At 31.0% G+C, this 21,760-nt stretch overlaps 1 protein-coding gene across 1 annotated transcript in view; it reads right to left on the bottom strand.

Annotated features, from left to right (window-relative positions):
* Window positions 1-5,182: 5,182 nt before the first annotated feature.
* Window positions 5,183-21,760, bottom strand: part of LOC118202477 (polynucleotide 5'-hydroxyl-kinase NOL9-like) — a 131,894-nt gene continuing 115,316 nt past the window's right edge. Inside the window, exons 9-14 of the mRNA XM_085824039.1 lie at window positions 21,511-21,664; window positions 19,184-19,300; window positions 17,314-17,428; window positions 17,040-17,112; window positions 12,442-12,575; window positions 5,183-5,423 (exon numbers count right to left, since the gene is read on the bottom strand). Of these exons, the coding sequence (XP_085680165.1) occupies window positions 5,322-5,423; window positions 12,442-12,575; window positions 17,040-17,112; window positions 17,314-17,428; window positions 19,184-19,300; window positions 21,511-21,664 (695 nt within the window). The 3' untranslated portion in view covers window positions 5,183-5,321. The remainder of the gene's footprint in view (window positions 5,424-12,441; window positions 12,576-17,039; window positions 17,113-17,313; window positions 17,429-19,183; window positions 19,301-21,510; window positions 21,665-21,760) is intronic.

Genomic DNA, 21,760 nt, shown 5'->3' with positions numbered 1-21,760 from the left:
TTCTTGGAATGCAGCAAAAGCTGTCACCACTTGCCCTAGGTACTCCTCCATCGCTCTTGTTATCGGCATTCATTCACACTTCTGACACCTAAATTATTACATGCGTACGGGTTTCTAATGGATTGAATGCATACAGAACAGATGATAGCTAGCTAAAATTTATTTTTATTTCTTTCACTTTACAATTGAAACTTTTCACAGTATTCCTACAGCTCTTTTCAGTACGTCGAACACAATCAGTAGTTACCACTTCAAACTACTAACAGTGTTAAACACAATGTAATGAAGAACAAAGCTTAAACGGTGATCTCTCAATACTCTGAACTAAAAACAAAACTGATGCTTCTCCGGGTTTATATAGTTTTCTCTGGCTGTCGAGAAATTTCCACTACCTTTAATTTCACGAAACTACTGGATGGTATACACAGTTACAGTTACATAGTTACACAGGGTTCGAAACAAAATGTGGCGATTTCTCACCAAACTTTGCGAGAAAACTTACTTGTTAAAACCATCACCAAATTGGTGAGATATCCATTTACCTCAATGTAAAACAGCTTGCTCCCATAACCCCCCCTTTTTTTTTTGCAGCTAAGCTCTCTTGAAACGCTGCATCTTACATTATACAAGAGATACTATAATTTTACATATAATTTAACTCAATTTATTTACACAGATACAAAATTCATAACAATACATAAATTAAACAAAAATAAATTAATACTACCCAGGATGTTTTTGTTTAATACGCATGAATGAATTTAAATGCCAAATTTAATGTGCGAAGAATTCTAAAAATGTTAAAAGCCTATGGCCGAAGTATAATTGTTGAAGAGTGTGAAAGAGCTCAAAAGATAATTAATGGGACGAAAAAAATGAAATTTTTCATATTTTATATTATGCCCAAACGGTTTTTTAATGCTTTGTGTGTTACCTTTATTTATTAAATATCATGTTCTTCGCACTTAAACCATAAAATTCAATTGAACAATATCACAAAATAATTTAAAAAGAGCAAATCTTTAGAATTTCTGATACAGTCTCGCATGATGGAGATTATTATTATTATTATTTTTCTGTACAGTGCTGCCATTGCTCGCTTTGAAATCGTTGAGTTTCTCATAAACTCATAAATGCTTACAAAAACTCATAAATGCTTTACAAAATACGAAATAGATAATAAAGTAAATTCCAGATGCCCATATTTGGGTGGAGACTTATTCACAATTTGATGGCTCTATGTGTCATTGTTTTATCAGAGTGCGAGAAACATATATACATTTATGCAGATTCTTCATTATTTAATTTCTTTAAATATAATACAGGGCTATAATATATGGTGGCAACAATTTGAAAAGTGATTCAGACTTTTAAAGGTTTTGACACAAAACGAAATTAATAGCCATTCTGAGCTAATAAATTACTACTAATTTTAAAATAGAAGACGAGCTTTCATTTTATATGGGAGAAATTGACATGAAGCGCTTTATCTGGGTGAAAACCTGACCACGTTTATTGGAGAATCTCTCTTCTAAAAAATCCCCAGTAATTTTATAGTTTCACAAATTATGACCGATTGAATAATCCTAGCTGCTTCGCCATGAAGTGATAACTTCAAATACGAGAGCTTTTGGGAATCTGATAATACATTATTATTATGAATGCTTGAAATGAAAAAATTCCGAAAGCTTAACCAATCTTGCATATTTCCACTAAAAGATGGCAAGTTTAATTTAGGTAATTTCATACCTTGTGCACTGATATTTCCAATCTTTACATTTCTTGCATCTTTAACACTAAATTTTGCTGTTTAACCTTAACCCATAAAGTATCAATGCTCTCTTGAACAGTTTGCTGTTTAGTTACATATTTGTCAAATTCTTTTTCATCAACTACTTCAAATAATTTATCAAAAATATCTGAACACTCATTATTAAATTTTGCACATTTATTTTCAAAAAGTTGTAGCTGAAACTCACAAGTATATTTTTCGAAATCTGAAGTTGCTTTCGTTATACTCGACTTTAAAATTATTTTCTTAATTAACAATGCTTCCATAACTAATGTTAATAATATCGAAACTATATGAACAAATTCACTTACCTCCGTCTGAGGTAATCCAAATGAAACCGAAATTTCTAATTATCTTGATGAATGCGAAGTTTATACAGTCAGAAGTCTTTAATCCGGACGTCCATAATCCAGAATGATCTATAATCAGGACCTCAAAGCTAAACTTCCTGCGCATGCGTAAATGCATTAATGCATTTATGCATGCGTGTAATACCTTTATGCATGCGCATAATACGCTTACGCATGCACGTTTAATGTATAACGAACGGTATAAGCTAAGCTAAAATTATCTAATTATCTATTTCAGTTAATGTTGGAGATTGCGTTGTCCCTTAATTTTCTAATTGGATCCAGCTTATTATTTTTTGCAGACTGTTAGAGCAATTTTATAAAAGTAAGCTTGAACTTTCGATTATGTCAAAAAGAATTTCCAATTCTGGAGCTGCCAAAAATAGATAAAGACCTATCCTTTGTTTCTCTAACCATTCCGAAATCTGTTTATCAATTTCACGCTGCTCTGTGTGTGTGTGTGTGGGGGGGGGAGGACATCGCGACGCGCAATGAACGGGAAGTTGATCTTTCAGCACTATCCTTATCTTCAGGGCAGATGTTTTTGTTTTATTCAGCTTATAATTCCTTACTAAATGTAGTATTTTATCTCGATGTACTCCGTCTTTGATATGATTTAAATCAAAGTCCTCGTCATTATAATATCATGAATACATATAAAATAGTTTTCTGGTTGCAATTTTTTAATTTCGACTATGCTTAATGTATGCTTTACACATGCGCACGTTGAAAGAAATGTTTAATAAAGTAAACAAATAAATATTAAGCTTGTTTTTTGGTAAATTTTGATACCCTTTAGATCATAATTGCTCTTTATTTCATAAATTACGGTTTCATAATTTTAATTTTATAATTTCTGCATGCCATCTTACCAGATTTAAACTGATGATCTATAATCCGGAATCAAAGTTCCGATGAGTCCGGATTAAAGACTTTTGACTGTATCACAATTTTTTATCAATTTAACAATTGACCTTTAAGCTTTTTAACCAGCACTTTATATCCATAGGCACTAATCTTCCTACCAGCTCGCTAGGACCACAAATGGTTGGGAATAGAATTTACTCACACAATTATTCATGAAATACAAACACTGAATTTAATGGTCTGTAGATTTCTTTTATTTTACTTCTGTTAACAAATATTAAACACATGAGCACTTACATAGTCTTACATGGATGGACACTCTTAGCATCCACATACATACACTTACCAACTCGAACTACGAGCACATAATCAATCAATGGCTGCTAGCTGTCCACACTGCTTTGTTTTCTACCCGTGGTTGCCAGATCACTCTAGTTAAAAAATAGTCATTCGATCGTGGCATCACTTCACTTATGCCTTAACATAATTTAATTACAGTACATATATACATGTTAAGATACAAAATACGAAAGCATACTTCTAAATTTAATTGTCTACAACCTCTTTTAGTTTTATTTAATTTGGGGAAAATCCTCTCTCTGTGTAAAAATAAAAAATATGAAAGCAAACTTCTAAATTTAATTGTCTATAATGTATTTTAGGTTATTAATTATATAATTTGAGAACTTCCTTTCTCTGTCTAAAAAAATAGAGCTACAAATCTAAACTGCGTCATTCAAATTAATCATGCGATCTTACGTAGTGCTTAATGCAGATGTCTCTTGACCAATCACCAAATTGTAAACCAAAACTTAAAACTGAAACTTTTGCCTCCCACCTTCTACCTCTGCATTACTACTGTGACACTCACTCTCTTCTGGCTTACACTTTCATGCTGTTCAGACGCTGCTGCAATTACACTTTTATCGCTATATTATCAAAATTGTAAATGTTCTTTAACAGGCATGAGTAGAGTGCCAAGTGAACTGTGGCCACCATTCTGAATTTAAATAAATATGGAATTTGATTTGGTTCGACTGTTTCCTCATCAAAATGGATGGACGCTCTAAGTATCTATGCCATCAGTATTTCTTCGGTTCTACACCTCACTGTTCTTACATCAATGCTTTACTGAAAATGTGCTAATATTACACACACACACATATATATAACATAATAAAGAATAATATATTTTGAGATTAATGATTTAAGGAAGCATTTTTTTTGAGATGTTATACTTCTTCAAATAAACCTCATGCACCATAATGGAATTAAAGAAAATTATTTTGTTCAACATGTATAAAAGAGAAATTACAATTCCAGCATGCTAAAAATGGGAGATGATTAAATTCTACTTATATTACAGACAGTTTTTAAAATTTCTGTGCAGTCAGCTGAAACACAAATCACCATAATTCTGTTTTATACTACAAAACAGAAATAGAATAATTAACAGTTCTAAGGAAGGGGGACAGACATTAGAAATTCAAGACAGGAAACATTTCTGTTGTTCTAAATTTCATTTTTAGAATCCAAAAACAAAACACAGCAAAATGGTAAAAGTACATTAAGTGTTTTTTTTTTTTTTTTTTACTTCAATGCAGAATACTCTATTGTTGTTACTTACCTATAATGGATAGTTTTAAAAAGTCTGGTGATAGAATGACTTTGCCCAGAACTATTCTCCACTTAGTTTCAGACCCTAAGAGATAAAATCTAAGCAGCTCATACTTCTGTTCCTCTACCATCAACTTCTTACTAGGGTTTTTAGATTGCCAGATTTATTTTAAGTGCTCAGACTTAAAAAAGATGCTAAACAGATTTAATACTTTATCCATAATCTGAACGCAAGTACAGTGGCACAATAGTTGGTCTTTACTAAGTACTACACATTCCAGAAAAGACATACAAATTTTATCATAAAGATATACAATTATACATGGAGAAGACAGCAAAATGCATTTTACAACCACAGATAACCACTTCTTAATACCATAATTCTCAGATTAATATCAGTAATATCTTGTTAACAGGCCAAACAATTAACAATTAATAAACAATTAATTAATACTTTCAAAGAAATGTATTCTCTTGATCAGTACCCTTACAGTAACTTCTCACTTTTTCATTACACAGAAATGTCAAAAGATTAAAAATGACAATACTCAAGAAATTTCCAGGCACAAATTTTATTTTTTTAAACAGACAAGTGATGAATATGTTCATAAAAAATAGAATGTTTGAAGATTACAAGATGAAACAGAATATTTAACATTTCTCTCTATTTTTTTTCCAAAAAGAGACAGAATTGTTCAGTTCTGTTGTCGACGAACCCTTTTCTGAATTCTTTTACGAGATGCAGTAGGTACTGCCGTTGGGTGATCAGTAAATGGCATAGCAGTATAATCAATATGCTGAAAGTAAACATACATAATTAAAGTAAAAATAACAAAAAAAAATCATTATAAACATCAAAACTAAACATAATTGTGCATTATTTAACTGCTCTCGATCCAGACAATAGTTTCCTTCATCATTTCATTAAAAGCAATTTTTTGAGGCATCTTGGCTATCAGGAGATTTATGTGAACCCTCCTTCTGATTTATTGCTCTACACCAAATGCAGTACTGAAGTACTTTCCACATCGTTGTAACATTTTGTGGTTAGAAACCTGCCATTCAAATTTTCCGAGAAGATATATTTCTGTGAAAAACTGCTTAATATGTGTATTTATAAAAGCAATATGACTTTTACGAGATTTGATCGATTTCTCTGCATGTATAAAATATGCACTCCTTTGTTTCTTTGCAGTATTTGACCCAACATATTTAATTAATTTTGAAATAGATAAGAACTGATGCAGTAAACATTCAATAAATTACTTGTCTTTTCAAAACTGAAACTTACAATCATAAATGAACATTTGGCTTCTAATATTTAAAAGCAACTCAACCCATTTTTTGGGCAACTAAGTTTTAGATTATGATAAGTTTTTAATCAAAATTATAGCCACTGAATGATCTTGTATTTTGTAATCCCAAACTTAAGGTTTTGTTTCTGAACTAACTCTGACACAAGTTACTAGTGTTTGATATTTTGCTAGCAAGGTAATTCCTATCTTGGATGAAAGGCAAACATAAAATTTTAAATAGCCATGTAAATTACCCCAGCCTGCACTTCTCACAAAAAGAGCTCTTATTTTTGAAGAGAATGGCTATTACAGTCAAAAGTCTTTAATCCGGACTCGTCGGGACTTTGGCGATTCCGGATTATCGGTTTTTCCGGATTACAGATCATCAGTTTAAATCTGGTAAGATGACATGCAGAAATTATAACATAAAAATTATGAAACCATAATTTATGAAAGAGCAATAATGGTCTAAAAGGTATCAAAATTTACAACAACAACAAAAAATTATTTGTTTACTTTATTAAACATTTCTTTCAATGTGTGCATGTGTAAAGCATACATTATGCATAGTTGAAATTAGAAAATTGCAACCAGAAAACTATTTTATGTGTATTCGTGATATTTATAATGACAGGAATTTGATTTAAATCATATCAAAGGTGGAGTATGTCGAGATGAAATTCTGCATTTACCAAGGAATTATAAGGCGAATAAAATAAAAACATCTGCGCTGAAGATAAGGATAGTGCTGACAGATTAAACTTCCAGTTCATTGCGCGCCGCGACATTCCCCCCCCTCCCCACAGAGCAGCGTGAAATTGATAAACAGATTTCGGAACGGTTAGAGAAACAAATGATATGCCTTTATCCATTTTTTGCAGCAATTTGGCAGCTCCAGAATCGGAAATTCTTTTTGACATAATCAAAAGTTCAAGCTTACTTTTATAGAATTGCTCTAACAGTCTGCAAAAAATAATAAGCTGGATTCGATTAGAAGATTAAGGAACAACACAATCTGCTACATTAATTGAAATAGATAAATTTAGCTCAGGTTATACCGTTCGTCATACATTAAACGCACATGCGTAAAGGTATTACGCGCATACGTAAACACATTATGTGTTTACGCATGCGCAGAAAGTTTGTAGCTTTGAGGTCCGTATTATAGATAATTACGGATTATGGACATCCGGATTAAAGACTTTTGACTGTACTTCCAATTCTATATCTGAAACCCAATGATCTCTGATTATAGCACCTTTAATATGTGATTATAGTGAGATAAACCTCTGTTGACAACTAAAGCGGATTAAGACTTTTAGAGAACCTAAGCACTTAAAATATTTTGGTGCCCCCACATATGTTTATGCCAATTTTCTCTTCATTTCTTCTCGCTCTTGGTAGTGGTTTAGCTGCACCATGCAATCACAGTAAAACTTACCAATAGGAAATTTTTCATTGCCCCCTTTCTTTGATGTTCTAAGCATGTGCTTATATTGCTTAATGGTTAATCCAGCTCTGCCAATGACAATGTTAAAAGAAGCAGCCCAGCGACAGGTCTTGTACATATCCATGATCTTTATAAAAATACTGTCTCATAATGTCTCAGCTTATATTCAGCAATGTATAATAATAACAGCCACACAAGCAACATTTATTAAAATTAATTGGAACTTTGCTGTAGATTAGTGGTCTCAAACTGGTAGCCCATGAAGCAATTTTACATGGCCTGTGAAATACATTTCTCATAAATTATCTAGCATTATGACAAGCAGTTAAAGAAAAAAAATTATCTTAATGATTGGTAGTCCAATTCTACATTATTTTCATTACTAAAAAACAAACACAACTAACAAAACAAATTTTCCTAGAAAATCTAGAAATAATTGGAGCTAATTAATTTTTACACGGTGATATAAATCTTATTCAAAGATCTGAAGATACAGATTTGATTAACTTTATTCATGCCTATCAAAAGACAAATACCCCTCAGTTACAAATTTTTGTAATAAGAATAATCTCTTTGTTTAGGAGTACACTGGAAGCAGTTTTTTCCCCATAGTTGAAAATTGATACATCTAAAAAGAGTACCAGAATATCAATGAATAACTACAATATTGTCTAGTTCTTTTTCTCCAAGGTAACAAACTTGCAATTTTGAGGTATTGAAGCTGAATGTAGTAAGAAATAAAGAAATTTACAACTATTTATGTACAAGTATGCATTTTTTATGTATGCATCATAAAAATGGAATAAATAAAAGAAAGAGACTAGGTTGGCATTATTTATTCTCAAATTCCCTCCCTCCCAATCAGAGGCCTTTTCTAATTCATTTATTCTTTTTAGCTTAAAATAAGTAATTTGGTGATTACTTCAACATATTAGAATTAATTGAATAAATTAAAGTTTGAAAATTTAATATATAGCTCTCAATACATTTGAATTACAAAGTGTAAATATCAACAGAAATTTTTTGCAGATACCAAAGTTTCCTAGCAGAATTTTAAATTAAAAAACATTTTTTTTTCATCATTATTATTACTCTTTATATAAGTTCTGACAAATATGTAGCATAAAAGTTTTAAATTTAGTTAAAATTTTTTATAAAAAAAATTTTCAATTAAAAAAAAAAATTCTGAGCTATCAGATGTTTTCAGATCGTGCATTCATCACACATGTAACATGATTTTGACACCAGTAATGGAGATAATGTATAGTCTGGCAAATGCAGCTATAACTGCAAAACTTACAGAGGAAAATTTCCACTTGCAACATTTCAAACGGACCAGATGGCTTATATAAAGAATAAATTAAGAAAGTTTAAGAACTGAATTTTTCTGGAAGGGGGGGGGATAAACAAACGTAATTTTATCACCTTTTATATACATTTATTCTAATGCTACGTTCTTCTAAGTAAGTTCATAATAAAGCTTCTAGATACTTTCACAAAAGTAATAGTTTTGTATTCCCTTGTTCAGTTGTTCTGAATTTTTGATATTTTATCAAAATTGTCTTTTTTAATGTAAAATGTCATCCCAGACAGTAGTAGTCCACAAGATGTAAAACTTAGCACGTAAGGAAGAATCAAAAGCTTGGCAAAAGTGTGCATTATGGGAAGAGGGGGGGGCCACCACTTCTTCAGTGAATAAATGCAATGAATTCTTTTTAAGAAATGGGTATATTTTGCATGTCATGGAATTTAGTGTCTTCTGCTTCAAGAATAAATTTCCCTCCCTTATTCTTTATCTAATTTTCAAAAAGAAAGTTTGCACGGTTTAAAAGAATTTTCTTTTACATAAACAGATTATTATCAGTTTGTTTTGGGGCTATTGGCAAAACACCACTTCTAGGCACTAGTAATGATTTGTTTAAAATGTTCAGCACTACTATATGCCTCACAAAATCCCCACTTTTTTTTTTTTTTTTTAACTTTTAGTTTCTCAGCCTTTGAATCTACAACAGTGATATCACCAGCATAAATTCAAACCAAAAATTTCATTTAAACTGACTTCCATAGCAATATGATGTTTGTAAGTGCATAAGGAGGGATGAGGCATGTTGGTAATCATTGAGACAATTTAGTTTATTTAACTAACACATTGGTTCTAATTTGCATCTTCGGCATTATATAGATTTTTATGAGACAAGTGTAGGAGTATCATAGAGTTTATTCTGTACAGCAGAAGTTATCTGAGGAGTTGTGGCTAGGTTTATCTGACACAGCAAGTGAACAGCAGAAGTTATCTGAGGAGTTGTGGCTAGGTTTATCTGACACAGCAAGTGAATGAAACCATATAGCCATGTCTGAAGTGAAACAGCTGTTGGTGAATGTTTGCTGTTTAATCCCGGCCATTATATAAGCTTTCACATCAGTACTGGCCCCAAAAAGATAAGCTGCAGTTGAAAGTTTAATGTTTTAATATTAGATATAGATTTGTAGTTCCTCTTAACCCTTTCATGACAGTGCACCTTTGTTTAAGACGCTCATGCGAAACGGAAGGGATTCGAAGGCGATCACCATACAGACCGGAGGTTTTGCATCACTAAGCATAATTTTATACGTCTAGCATCATAATTTTTGGTATCATTAACTTTTTTCTTTATTTTACATGAAAATATACTTAAAAAATTGCTTATCTCGTAAAATAATTTTTGGAAGCACTAATCAAATTATTCCAAAGTTTTAATTGATAAATCCATCAATAAAGTTTAAAATTAATAAAACAACACAATAAAGACTATTTACAGTAAGAAGTAACAAAATTTAAAATGAAGATTGAGTGTCGTAAATCTCGAAGCACGGAGAAGTATCACCTTCTAACTTTTAGAAAAAGTTAACTTTTTAACTCTTTAGAAAATGAATCATCACTCTCATCTGCATTAGTAAATGGTTAATTAACTATATGAGGGTATTCTTCCTCTGATAAATAGCGCCTTTCCACTATAATAGACTGGAGGTGAGGCTTTCCGAAATAAAAAGAGAAGAAACAGGAATATATCTGAAAGAGATGCAAAACGTAACAAAACTCCACATAGTAAATCTAAAAGACCGTACATAGTAGAGGGAAAAAATAGAATAAAAAATGTAATTGGATATAATCATACACGCGAATGTTTATATTAGCACTAGCACGCCGCCATTTAAAAAGCCCACCTCTGTTTACGCTTTCCTCCCCACTCTCGGAACAGTTGATAAGTAAAATACCAAAGTCAGGCAGAATATATCAAATTCAAGGTCATAAACCTAAAACTGTGTTCATTTCAAAAGTAGAGCACATAGGATGCCATCTAGTGGCCTTCAGAAAAACTTTCCAGCTTAAAATGCATATACGCATCACCCATCCTCTGAATGCAAGCTCTAGCGATGTGTGAATGGGACACCCGGGCTGTAAGAGACGTTCTTAGGGAATGCGTATATGGGACGCCCATCCTGAAAGGGTTAATACAGTTGAACTGTGAATTACTCGATATTTAAATTCTCTTCTGATACATAGTCAAGTAGATTCTTATCTGCATTGTAATTTTGTTAGAATAAATTTGTGTCACTTATGCATAATGAAACTTGGCAGCGTCAAAAACGAACGAGGGCCGAAAAATATATATTGGTGAGAGGGGAATCTATGTATGTTCAGATGCAAAAGTCTTAAGATTTTGTTACTTGCATTATACCTGTGCTTCATTCTTTTCAGCATGTTACCTTCATTTTATGGCATATACTCTACTCCTGATAATATTGCCTAACTGGTAAGCCTGAAACTATTTAAAACTCAAAAATGAATCTTTTTAAAGTTCTTTATTTCAAAACTTTGATTTAAATGTGTGTAAAGACTGTTAACTTTGATTTGTATTCTATTTGTGTTCTATTTAAGTTAGGCAAACACGCTAACTCATTAAATAAAGATTTCATAGTTATTCAAACTTATGATTCTTTAATAAAACTGTGCTAAATAAAGGATAGTGTACTCAAATGTCTGAACTGTGTTAAATGCATGACATATTAACTTTTCTGTTAAGAACTTAAGTAGACACACAAATTTAAACTGGATTTCATCCAGTGTTCATGTCTGCATGAACATTGATATTTTATAATAACTTTTATTGGTGCCTAATTGCAGAACTAATTTAACTAGCTGTAAAGTTACAACCCAAACACCTCAAAATCTAACATAACATACATAAAGGTGTCATAGCACTACTACTAGTTACTATCTGACATGTATGAGTACAAGCCATATGCTTACAATAAGTGGATTATTACATGATAAATAAATTTTAAATTCAGATAATTTGAACTTTCTTTAACTAGTAGAAGATACTATATCAACTAAAATTTGTGATTATTAAATTATACATAAAGTCAACAGATAATTATAATTTTGACTAAAATTTCATTCAGCTGTCTCTTAAAAAAATCAGGTAATTATCACATATAAGATGCTGATTCATTTTTCAGCAATGAAACACCAATTATTATTTCAACAATCCACCCTTAAGTTTACTAAACTCATTACATTGCCGAAGATGTTGGATTCCATTTGTTTGATTGGTTGAGTATTGATTGCGTGTGCTAACCCTGTTGTGTGCAGAAAAAACTTGATATCTCCCTTGGATTGCTACTTCCTTATGTTCTCAGTCCCAGTTAATTCAGATTAAACCCCAAAAAATGGATTTCTGTAGTCTCTTACTCTGGGTATTTTGGTTACCGACAAGTATTTTGGAAGTGAAATTACAGAATTTACTTTTTCTTATAAAGGATAAAGAAGCATTACCTTCAGTGCTACTGAAACTATTCCACATATAATTAACAACTGCACTGAGAGTAAGTCCCCCCCAAGAACTCTGGAAAATATTGGTTTTTTTTTAAACTTTGTATGAACTTTTTAAATATAAAATTAAATATTAAATCCTCAAACAGTGACAAACTTTTTTTATACTGCCACATAAACCCCTACTTCTATATTTCTTATTCAAGACAATTCACATATATATTGCATAATTATGATTATAGAAAATCACAAACCTGCTCAAGCAGAACTTCTTGTGGAAGTAAGATGTTTCCTTTCATTATTGCATTGACATTTTTCAGTTCTTTCAAAGGTAAAGGAGTGATAATAAACAATAAATGATTTGTTTCATCCACAGCACGGACAACCCCTAAAAATGAATGACAGAACATAAATATACACAATTATACAGATCCAAATCATTTTCAGAAATGATTTTATTAATACACAGAAATCTTGGTTCATGAATTCGTTCCTGAAGGCTCTTTGTTAATTGAAATTTTTATAAATCAAAACAATTTTCTGCATGTGAATTAATGTAGAATGGACTTATTTCATTCCTGTACAACAGATGATTGCTTATTTAAATTTTATAATAGTACTTTGTGTACATGTTCTTAACACACAAACCACGAAAATCATTAAAAAGAAAACAAAAAAGATAAACAGATAAAATAGACAAAAACCTAAGTTGATTTATTTACTCTTGTACAAAGGATAGTGGGCGGCATAAATGAAAAATGATGAGGAAGATGTAATTGCCTGGTTGCAAAATTCCTTTCCATAAAAAAATATGGTCTTTGGGAGGGGGGCATCATCTTTTATCATTTCTTTGCCTCTAAGTGCTACTTCATTCAGCTTCAGACTCATTGGGCCTCTGTTTAACTAAAAGTTTGTCCAATGCTATTTGCAACTGCCAATGTTTTCCATGTTTCTATAGCAGTGTTTCCCAAACTTTTGACATATGTGTACCCCTTCTATAATTTTTGCAACGCTGAGTACCCCTCGTTAAAAAAAAGGGGGATGTATTTTAATAACAATCAAAATATATTTTGTTTTTCTTTCTTTTTTTATGACATACACAAAGTAATAAGAAAGAGAAATCAAATTATTCATAATAAAACATAAATAAAAATTATATTATAAATAACATTCATTTGGATTAATGATAAAGATGAAACTGTTTGTGCTCAGATGATAGTTTATCATAATTTGGTTCCCTAGTTGTTAAATTTAATCTGAGATACGGTTCCACATCCAGTAGTCTGTTACTCTTTTTCAACTTGTTGAAAACTTGTATCTTGTATCAACTTGTATCTACAAATGCTATATGTTTATTTTTTTAAGAATCCATCTGAAGCCAATTCCAACAATTGTTCTTCTTCCGCATGTGACAAATCTTCTCGCATGGATGTTGTGTTAATGCTAAATAGATATCTTATCCTTTCAATATTTTTATTTAAATCAGAGAAATAGTTTTTCAAGCCCACTTGCAAACTCTCCAAATGCTGATGCTGTGTTATGCATTTCAGAGTATAAGTATTAATTTTAGTAGTCAAACTTGTTATAAACTCATAAAGATAGGGAAACGAGTCTACTCCATTGCCATAAATTTAGTTTTGGTATGGCAGCATCCACTTTATCTTGAACGTGAAACAATGAAATTTCTTGCCTTGTAAAGATAAGTTGAGGCAATTTAAGCAGAGAATACATGTGCTAAGTATGCTAGTTTAAAAAGCCATTCCCAGTCATCTAAACAATTTCTCAACTCAAATCTATCATTAAGAAAACATTGAAGTTCATGTGTAAGTTCAAACAATCGACTTAGAATTTTTCCTCGAGTCAGCCAACGAACATTGGTATGAAAAAGAAGCTGGGTATGAATACTACTGATTTCTTCACATATTTGTGAAAAAGTTGTCTATTCAAAGGACAGTTTTTAATGTAGTTAACGATTTTCAAGCTTTCATCCAGAACTTTCTGGAGATCAACGGACATCTTATGTGTTGCTAAAGACTCTCCGAGTATGCAATATTACATTTGGGGCAACATTTTAAATTCTTGCAATGAGTCCTTTATTAATTCCGTCCACACTTTTTGCTCCATCTGTGCTTATTCCAATACATTTATTCCAATCAATTTTGTTCTCTTGCATAAATTTATTTATAACATTAAAGAGATCTTTTCCTGTTGTGTGACTTTTTAAAGGCTGGCAAAATAAAACGTTGTCATGAATTTCTTCATTTTTTTTTTGTATCTAACAAACATCAAAAGATTTGAAAAATTCTCAATATCAGTAGACTCACCGAATTGCAATGTATAATAACGACTTTGAGAAACTCAGATAAAAATATCTGTTTCACATTATTGGACATATCAATGATTCTTTGATGAACTGTATTATTTGAGAGAGAAAGGCAGTGTAAAGTTTACCTCGCTCTATCTCCTATCAATACTTCTGCCATTATCTTAGCTGCAGGCTTGAATAAAAATTGAGATGATTTCTGCTGCACTACATTTTGCAATTAAAAGCGACACGCGATATGAAGTGTCTAGTATTTTTTGATTGTCACCTCCTGTCAAACCCCACATTACTTTTCAAGACTGACTTCAATCCTTAAGTTTACTTTAAAAAAAAGTCTATGGGTTTATCTTTGTACTGATTATGGTTTGTCTCAAAATGGCACTTTAAGTTGGATGGTTTCATGTTCTTTCAGAATCGAAGTTGATTCGTCGTTAATTTCATTATTTCCTGTTAGTTGATTGCTACTATAATCATAACTTTCTTTCGGTGTAGTAGTTCCAGATTTCAACCAGCGATCCATAACCTATGTTAGGGATAAAAATTATATTTTATAAAAACAATCAAAATCAGCACATAAGACACATTTCCTAAAAGAAATATCGCACAAAAGCTAAAAATACACAGGCGCCTGGAGAAGCCATGACCTATTAATTATTAGTTGTCTCTCTAACAAAGTTTGGTATATTCCCACCTTGTCACACCGGACCATTTCACGCCTCACAAGACTGTTTTGACTCATGAGAACATAAAATTAGGCACAGCTAAGACGGTACAGTGCATATCCACAGCAAACTCTTCCCACACCCCTGGAGGTACGCGTATCACACTTTGGGAAACACTGTTCTAAAGTGAGACACGGGCATTATGATTAAAAATGCTTATGCTACAGCTTGCTACTATTTTGCCAGGGTGAAACAGTTATGTGAAAACATTGTATATTATCCCACTTTGCACAGATTTTGCAGGTTAGAGAACTATCACTTTCTTTCTTCAACTTTCTCTGACGACATTTCTTCCCCAATTGCCTTTTGTTGTTGTTTCTGTACTTCTTTTGTGCTGAGTTCATTTTTATGGCTCTCTAGGAACTTACATTTTCATTGTTCACATTCCCAATTGCCTTTTTGTTATTTTCTGTACTTCTTTTGTACTGAGTTCATTTTTATGGTTTTTAGGAACTTCTCTACATCTTCATTGTTTACATCCTAGCCCATGGTTTTGCCTAGAAACATAATATCACAAATAATGATGTTTCCAGATGTCCCTGAGTATTAATTACATTGTCCATGTTGCTTCAAAACACCTCTGAAAATCATATGCTGTTAACATGAATGTTTGTAACTCAACGCACCATTTGACATCTGGAGCCCTTTTTTGTTCAGATAATTTGCTCATGATCTGAGCTTTCATTGTACTAATATTTAACCATATTTAACCCAAGAATAAATATTTCTTTTCACCAATTTCTCTTTTGTCTGACATGCAAAATGAATATTTTATCTACATTAAATATTTTGAGCTATAAAACATTGTTCTTAATTTCAATTGCTATTCAAATATTAAGCAGTCACTTTTACTTTTATTTAATACTACAGTAGATGCCATTTAATGTGACCAAGATTAATATTATTCTGATATTATCATCAATTTGCCTAAGCTCCAGCCCATTTGTATACAAACACGCTTATTGTGATCAACAATTTGGTTAATATGACAGAAGTATTATAGAACATTTGTTTTTTAAACTTAAGTTGTCATATAAGAGACAAATTCACCAAATAAGGTTGAAATTCCCAAAAGCTTGGTTTTGATTTCTGTCATCCATTTAACATTAAGAAAAAAAGCAACCTTAGTTTAATGTATATTCTGAATAACTACTATCAGAACTGATAGTGACAAAACATATGTCTTCTCCAAAAGGGAGTGGAGGAATTTCAGAAAAGAGGAAAAAATTCCTATTAACATCTACGGCAAACTAAGGTTGCTTTTTTTGTTTAATTTACAATTTTACATGTTTTCTTCTAATGAGATATGCTTTCTGAATATTAAGATTAGGGGTATTGTACTGGTCAAATCATTTACAGAAACATTATGAACAGCTCAAATATAATCTTTTACATTTTCCCATTAAAATGCTGTAAAAATAACCTATGTACACATTCTTGTTATTTTATATTAAATTAATTAAATTCCACTGCTGCTTTGAAGGATATTTTTTCCCTCATCATTTAATAGCCATGAATAAAGATGACCATATCAAGCTCTGCCTACTATACCATTATAGTTAGATTATATCTAAACCTGACTGATTGCATTTGTGCTGTTACGGGATTATTTTAAGATGACAAATGAAATAAAATGAATATCACAACAAAGGAGAAAAATTTAAAGCAAAAATGAATAACTTCATTCAAGTCTATTTTCATATAAAGAAAATAAAATGTAAGGAATGTTGTGGATGAGGAAAGATTTCTACAGCTTTAAGACATTTTAATTTAAAATCAGAAGAACATATAAGACAAAATAATTTACCAAATCCTAAACAATCATTCTCTGGTTCATTTTTTAAAGTCTTCTGGAAACCAGGTATATCACTTTCCAAAATCTACAAAAAATTATTTAGAATTAATATAAGAAAAAAATTAATACTAAAAAATAAACACATAAAAATCACAGCACTTCAGATTGAAATAAATGACTAGATTAAATAACATACATTATTAAACAATAAACTTTTTTCCAGTATGTAACTAGTATTGAAATAATAACAAAGAAAATCATAGAAACTTTTGGCTCTGCCACTTACAAGAGACTCATCAACATTACACAGGGCTACAATACTTCCATTTAATGCTTCTAGCAGTCTATAGGGTGGTAATCTTCTGTTAAAAACATACACTGCAATTTTGTCCCAACATACACTAAAAAAGTTTATGATTATATTCAAAATTGTATTAAAAATTAATTTCCACAACTGATATAACAATTTACTTACAAATATATCATAAAGACTATATTACAAACACTTATTTCTTATGCAACTTTTTAAAAACATTTCCTCATATTTGAGAATATTCTACTGTACTTTTGAAACTTCTTCAATTATGTTAATCATTCTTAACATCTCTTCTGCACTTAAACATATTTAAATGTATGAACACTGATGTTTTATGAGTTTTTCTCATGAAGTGCTGGGCAAATGTTGACTGATATAGCATTTATTACTACGATTTTCTTATTGATTTACTTGAATGTTTGTTTTCTTGATATCCAGATCATTAAAGAAAATATAACAGCAAAATATTTTCACACCAAAAACAAATTTCATGACTGGATAAATGTGGCCGTGCCACTTCTCTGTGATTAGAGCTCAGAATTCATATTACACACCAAAGTATGGAATTTCTGCACATTAATAATTTCAAGCATGTACACACAGTGATACCCCCAGATGGTAAAGTGGTTAGTGTTCCTGACTGCTGAACCAAAGGGCCGGGGTTTAAATTCTGGAGAAGACATGGATATTTGCACAGTATAATGTTTGTGTAGTAATAAGGCACATAAAATATGAGTAAATAAATAATAAGTAAACATAAAATATGAGTTAAAATTTTTTCAAGAGGTTGGTGGTACAGGAAGATGGGTACCAGACTCTTGGAACACACCCTAGGATGTTTTTCCTCAGAATTCCATCCTTAGCAATAAAAGAGCAGTTCCTTTGCAGTTAAGTGGAAGCTTAGTTAGCAAGGTCTGGCCACACCAAATATGCCTACTTGGATGCACAGGTAAAGTGGTTTCAATATGAAGGCACTTTTGCATGCTACTGATTATATGACAATTTTTCAAATTGTGAGCAACAGAAGAAGCAGACTAATCTGATGATCTAGTAGTCAACTGATTAAATATCATATTACAGGTATTTCCAAGGAACACTTCCAGGAAGGCAGAACAATAACCAAAAAATGTTTATCAAATATGCTCAGTTAGAAGCTGAAAGGACTGTTATTTATTTAATTAAAAATATAATGATTAGCTACAATTTAATTTGGAAAAAAAATTTTCTTTTGAAAGTAGCATGACCCTTTGATGTTATGACATTATTTCATAAGTTTGCCAAATTATTAAGTTATAACTTTTTTCCTTTTTACTACACTGTGTTTGTCATTACAACAGATTATAAACTCAAAGCTGGCAGTTTTTATTTCATATGGTAAAACATTCATGTTTCTCTTAAAAATATTTATCGGTAGGAATGAAAACTGATTTTCCATTAATTACTTCAAAAAGATTTACTGCTGCTCAAAAAATAAGAAATTTAAATGTATAGGAAATTTGCCTCTGAGCTTACATATGAATAGTAAGCATTCAATGCAATGAATATTTTTAAAGAATTGTGGAGGTAATTGAAAACTTTTTAATATTCTTACAGAAACATAATTTTAAAATTCTTCAGAAATTTCACAGAAGTGATTTAGAGTAAGAATTCATTGTTGACACGAAAATATGAGAAGTTCTAAACTGATACAAAACTCAAAACTATATAAATCGGGATTTAATAATAATACTTCATATTAAGAAAATTCACTGCATTTACAAGTAAGTACCTTTGCAAGAAGTATTTTAAATATAGAATCTTTTAAATATTTCTTAAACAAAAATTAAAAAAAAAAAATTACCAGTATGGCTGCATCTCATTTAAGTAAAGAGGCCTCAGAAATGGGCTCTGACAACGTCCAAGATATGCTAACATGGCAAGATGTCTCATTTCAAAAGCAGTAAAGCCTCCCACATTCCTAAAAGTTAAAAGAAATAATTTATTTACACTTAACTGCTCACAATAAAATATGCCATAGTAACATATATTATTTTCTAGGATACAGGAAAACCTGACTAATAAGTCATTTAAATTTAAAACAAAAGAAACTGATTTAAATTATTTTCAACTTATTAGAAATTTTGACACAAATCCCTTTGGCAGAATTTTTTGGCTGTGATGTTATTTTACATTACGCTGCTCTGCCACTTTTAATCAAACAATTTAGCAAGTTTTGCCACTGAATATAACATATAATTTTATTAAAACAACAGAATTCATAACTGTTGTTTCCAACAAGCTATTTTCAAGTATGTTGCTATCTGGCATAACATGAGAGTTTTAGCTTTAAAATTTCAGCTGCTTAATAAACTGACCAATTTAAAACTAAAAAAAATGCACTTTTTAACAACATAAATCACAGGTTCTCAATTAGGGAAAATTCCCCTCTGCAGAGTGAATTTCATACTTTCAAAGAGGGAGGATGCAGACTTTTATTTAGCTGTTAAGTATTTACTTTTAGTTTATAAATGTAAAAAGCTACTTTTGGTTGGAATATAAAGTGACTTTGGCTACAAAAGTTGGTATTTATCAATATTTTCTATACCTTTTTGTTGTTTAATTTATAAAAACATATTAAAAATAAACTACATTAAAATCAATGTATATGTATTTTCCTAGTTTGGGAAGATGCGTATGTGTGTGTGGGGGGGATTACGAAAGGCTGCATTGAGCAAAAAATGTTGACAGCCGCTGATAAAAATATTTAAACTACTTTTTCAATACAGTCAAAAGTCTTTAATCCGGACTCGTCAGGACTTTTGCGATTCCGGATTAACGGTTTTTCCGGATTACAGATCATCAGTTTAAATCTGGTAAGACGGCATGCAGAAATTATAACATTAAAATTATGAAGCCGTAATTTATAAAATAAAGAGCAATTATGATCTAAAGAGTATCAAAATTTAAAAAAAAAAAAAAAAAAAAAAAAAAAAAAAAAAGCTTAATATTTATTTGTTTACTTTATTAAACATTTCTTTTAACGTGCGGATGCGTAAAGCATACATTACGCATAGTCGAAATTAGAAAATTGCAACCAAAAAACTATTTTATGTGTATTCGTGATATTTATAATGACGAGGAATTCGATTTAAATCATATCAAAGACGGAGTACATCGAGATGAAATACTACATTTAGTAAAGAATCATAAGCCGAATAAAATAAAAAAATCTGCGTTGAAGATGAGGATAGTGCTAAAAGATCAAACTTCCCGTTAATTGCGCGCCGCAAAGTCCTCCCCGCAGAGCAGCGTGAAATTGATAAACAGATTTCGGAATGGTTAGAGAAACAAATCCCCTCTCTGTCACTTTCTTCATGCCTTTGTCCATATTTTGCAGCAATTCCACTTTTTGTTTAATGGACATCGAAACATGCTTTCGCTTTGCAGATCGTTTGGCAGCTCCAGAATCGGAAATTCTATTTGACTTAATCGAAAGTTCAAGCTTACTTTTATATAAGCAAAAAATAATATGCCGTATCCAATTCGAAGATTAAGGAACAACGCAATCTGCAACATTAACTGAAATAGATAATTTTAGCTTAGCTTATACCGTCCTTTATACATTAAATGTGCATGCGTAAACGTATTATGCGCATGCGCAGAAAGTTTGTAGCTTTGAGGTCCGGATTAAAGACTTTTGACTGTAATATACTTATTGATGTAAATACCGTTAACTTATATTATATACAACTGATAGAACACAACATCACTGGAAAGATGTTTCTTTGTCACATATTACATAACCTGGGAAAAAATTATTTTATTTTTTTAATGAACAATTCTTTTGCTTCAACTTACCCTACATAACAATATCTCAAAATAGAAAATTTAGCATGTTCAGCTCTCATTCTCATTAGATACAGGAGGATAAAAAATATGCTTTATATAACATATTCCTATGCATGTGATTTGGTAGATCTATTTATAATGCAGTATCAAGAAATAAAAATTATGAAAAATATATTATTTTAGCATACACAGATTGTTAAAGTAATTTTGTAACGGAATGCTTATCCATATCAATTGATGACAATTTTTTGGTTAACGGGCTAACATGTAATGTAGGTAGTACATGCATAGAATACACATCTTTTGTAAATATAAAAAAGAAGATTACAAAAATCTTACTCATGAGGTTTTAGAATGTTAATTTCAATATATTTCACATTTTCATTTAAGAATTGTCTGCAATCAAATCTAGCTCTTTTGACTTGAATTAGATTAATCAGAAAAGTTGGCTCTACAGCTTTTATTAAATTCTGCAAACATTCAGCCCCTATGCCTATTAAAAAAAAAAAAAAAAAAAAAAAAAAAAAAAAATCAAAGAATTTGTCACAATATTTCAGATCAAAGTTTTACCTCAACAAATAAAGAACAA

Source organism: Stegodyphus dumicola, chromosome 9 (genome assembly GCF_044657685.1).
Source record: "Stegodyphus dumicola isolate Sdum_Otavi_A_Nest chromosome 9, ASM4465768v1".
Taxonomy (NCBI): domain Eukaryota; kingdom Metazoa; phylum Arthropoda; class Arachnida; order Araneae; family Eresidae; genus Stegodyphus; species Stegodyphus dumicola.
Note: the sequence above shows the minus strand (reverse complement) of the source record. Positions and strands in the feature narration are given on the sequence as shown.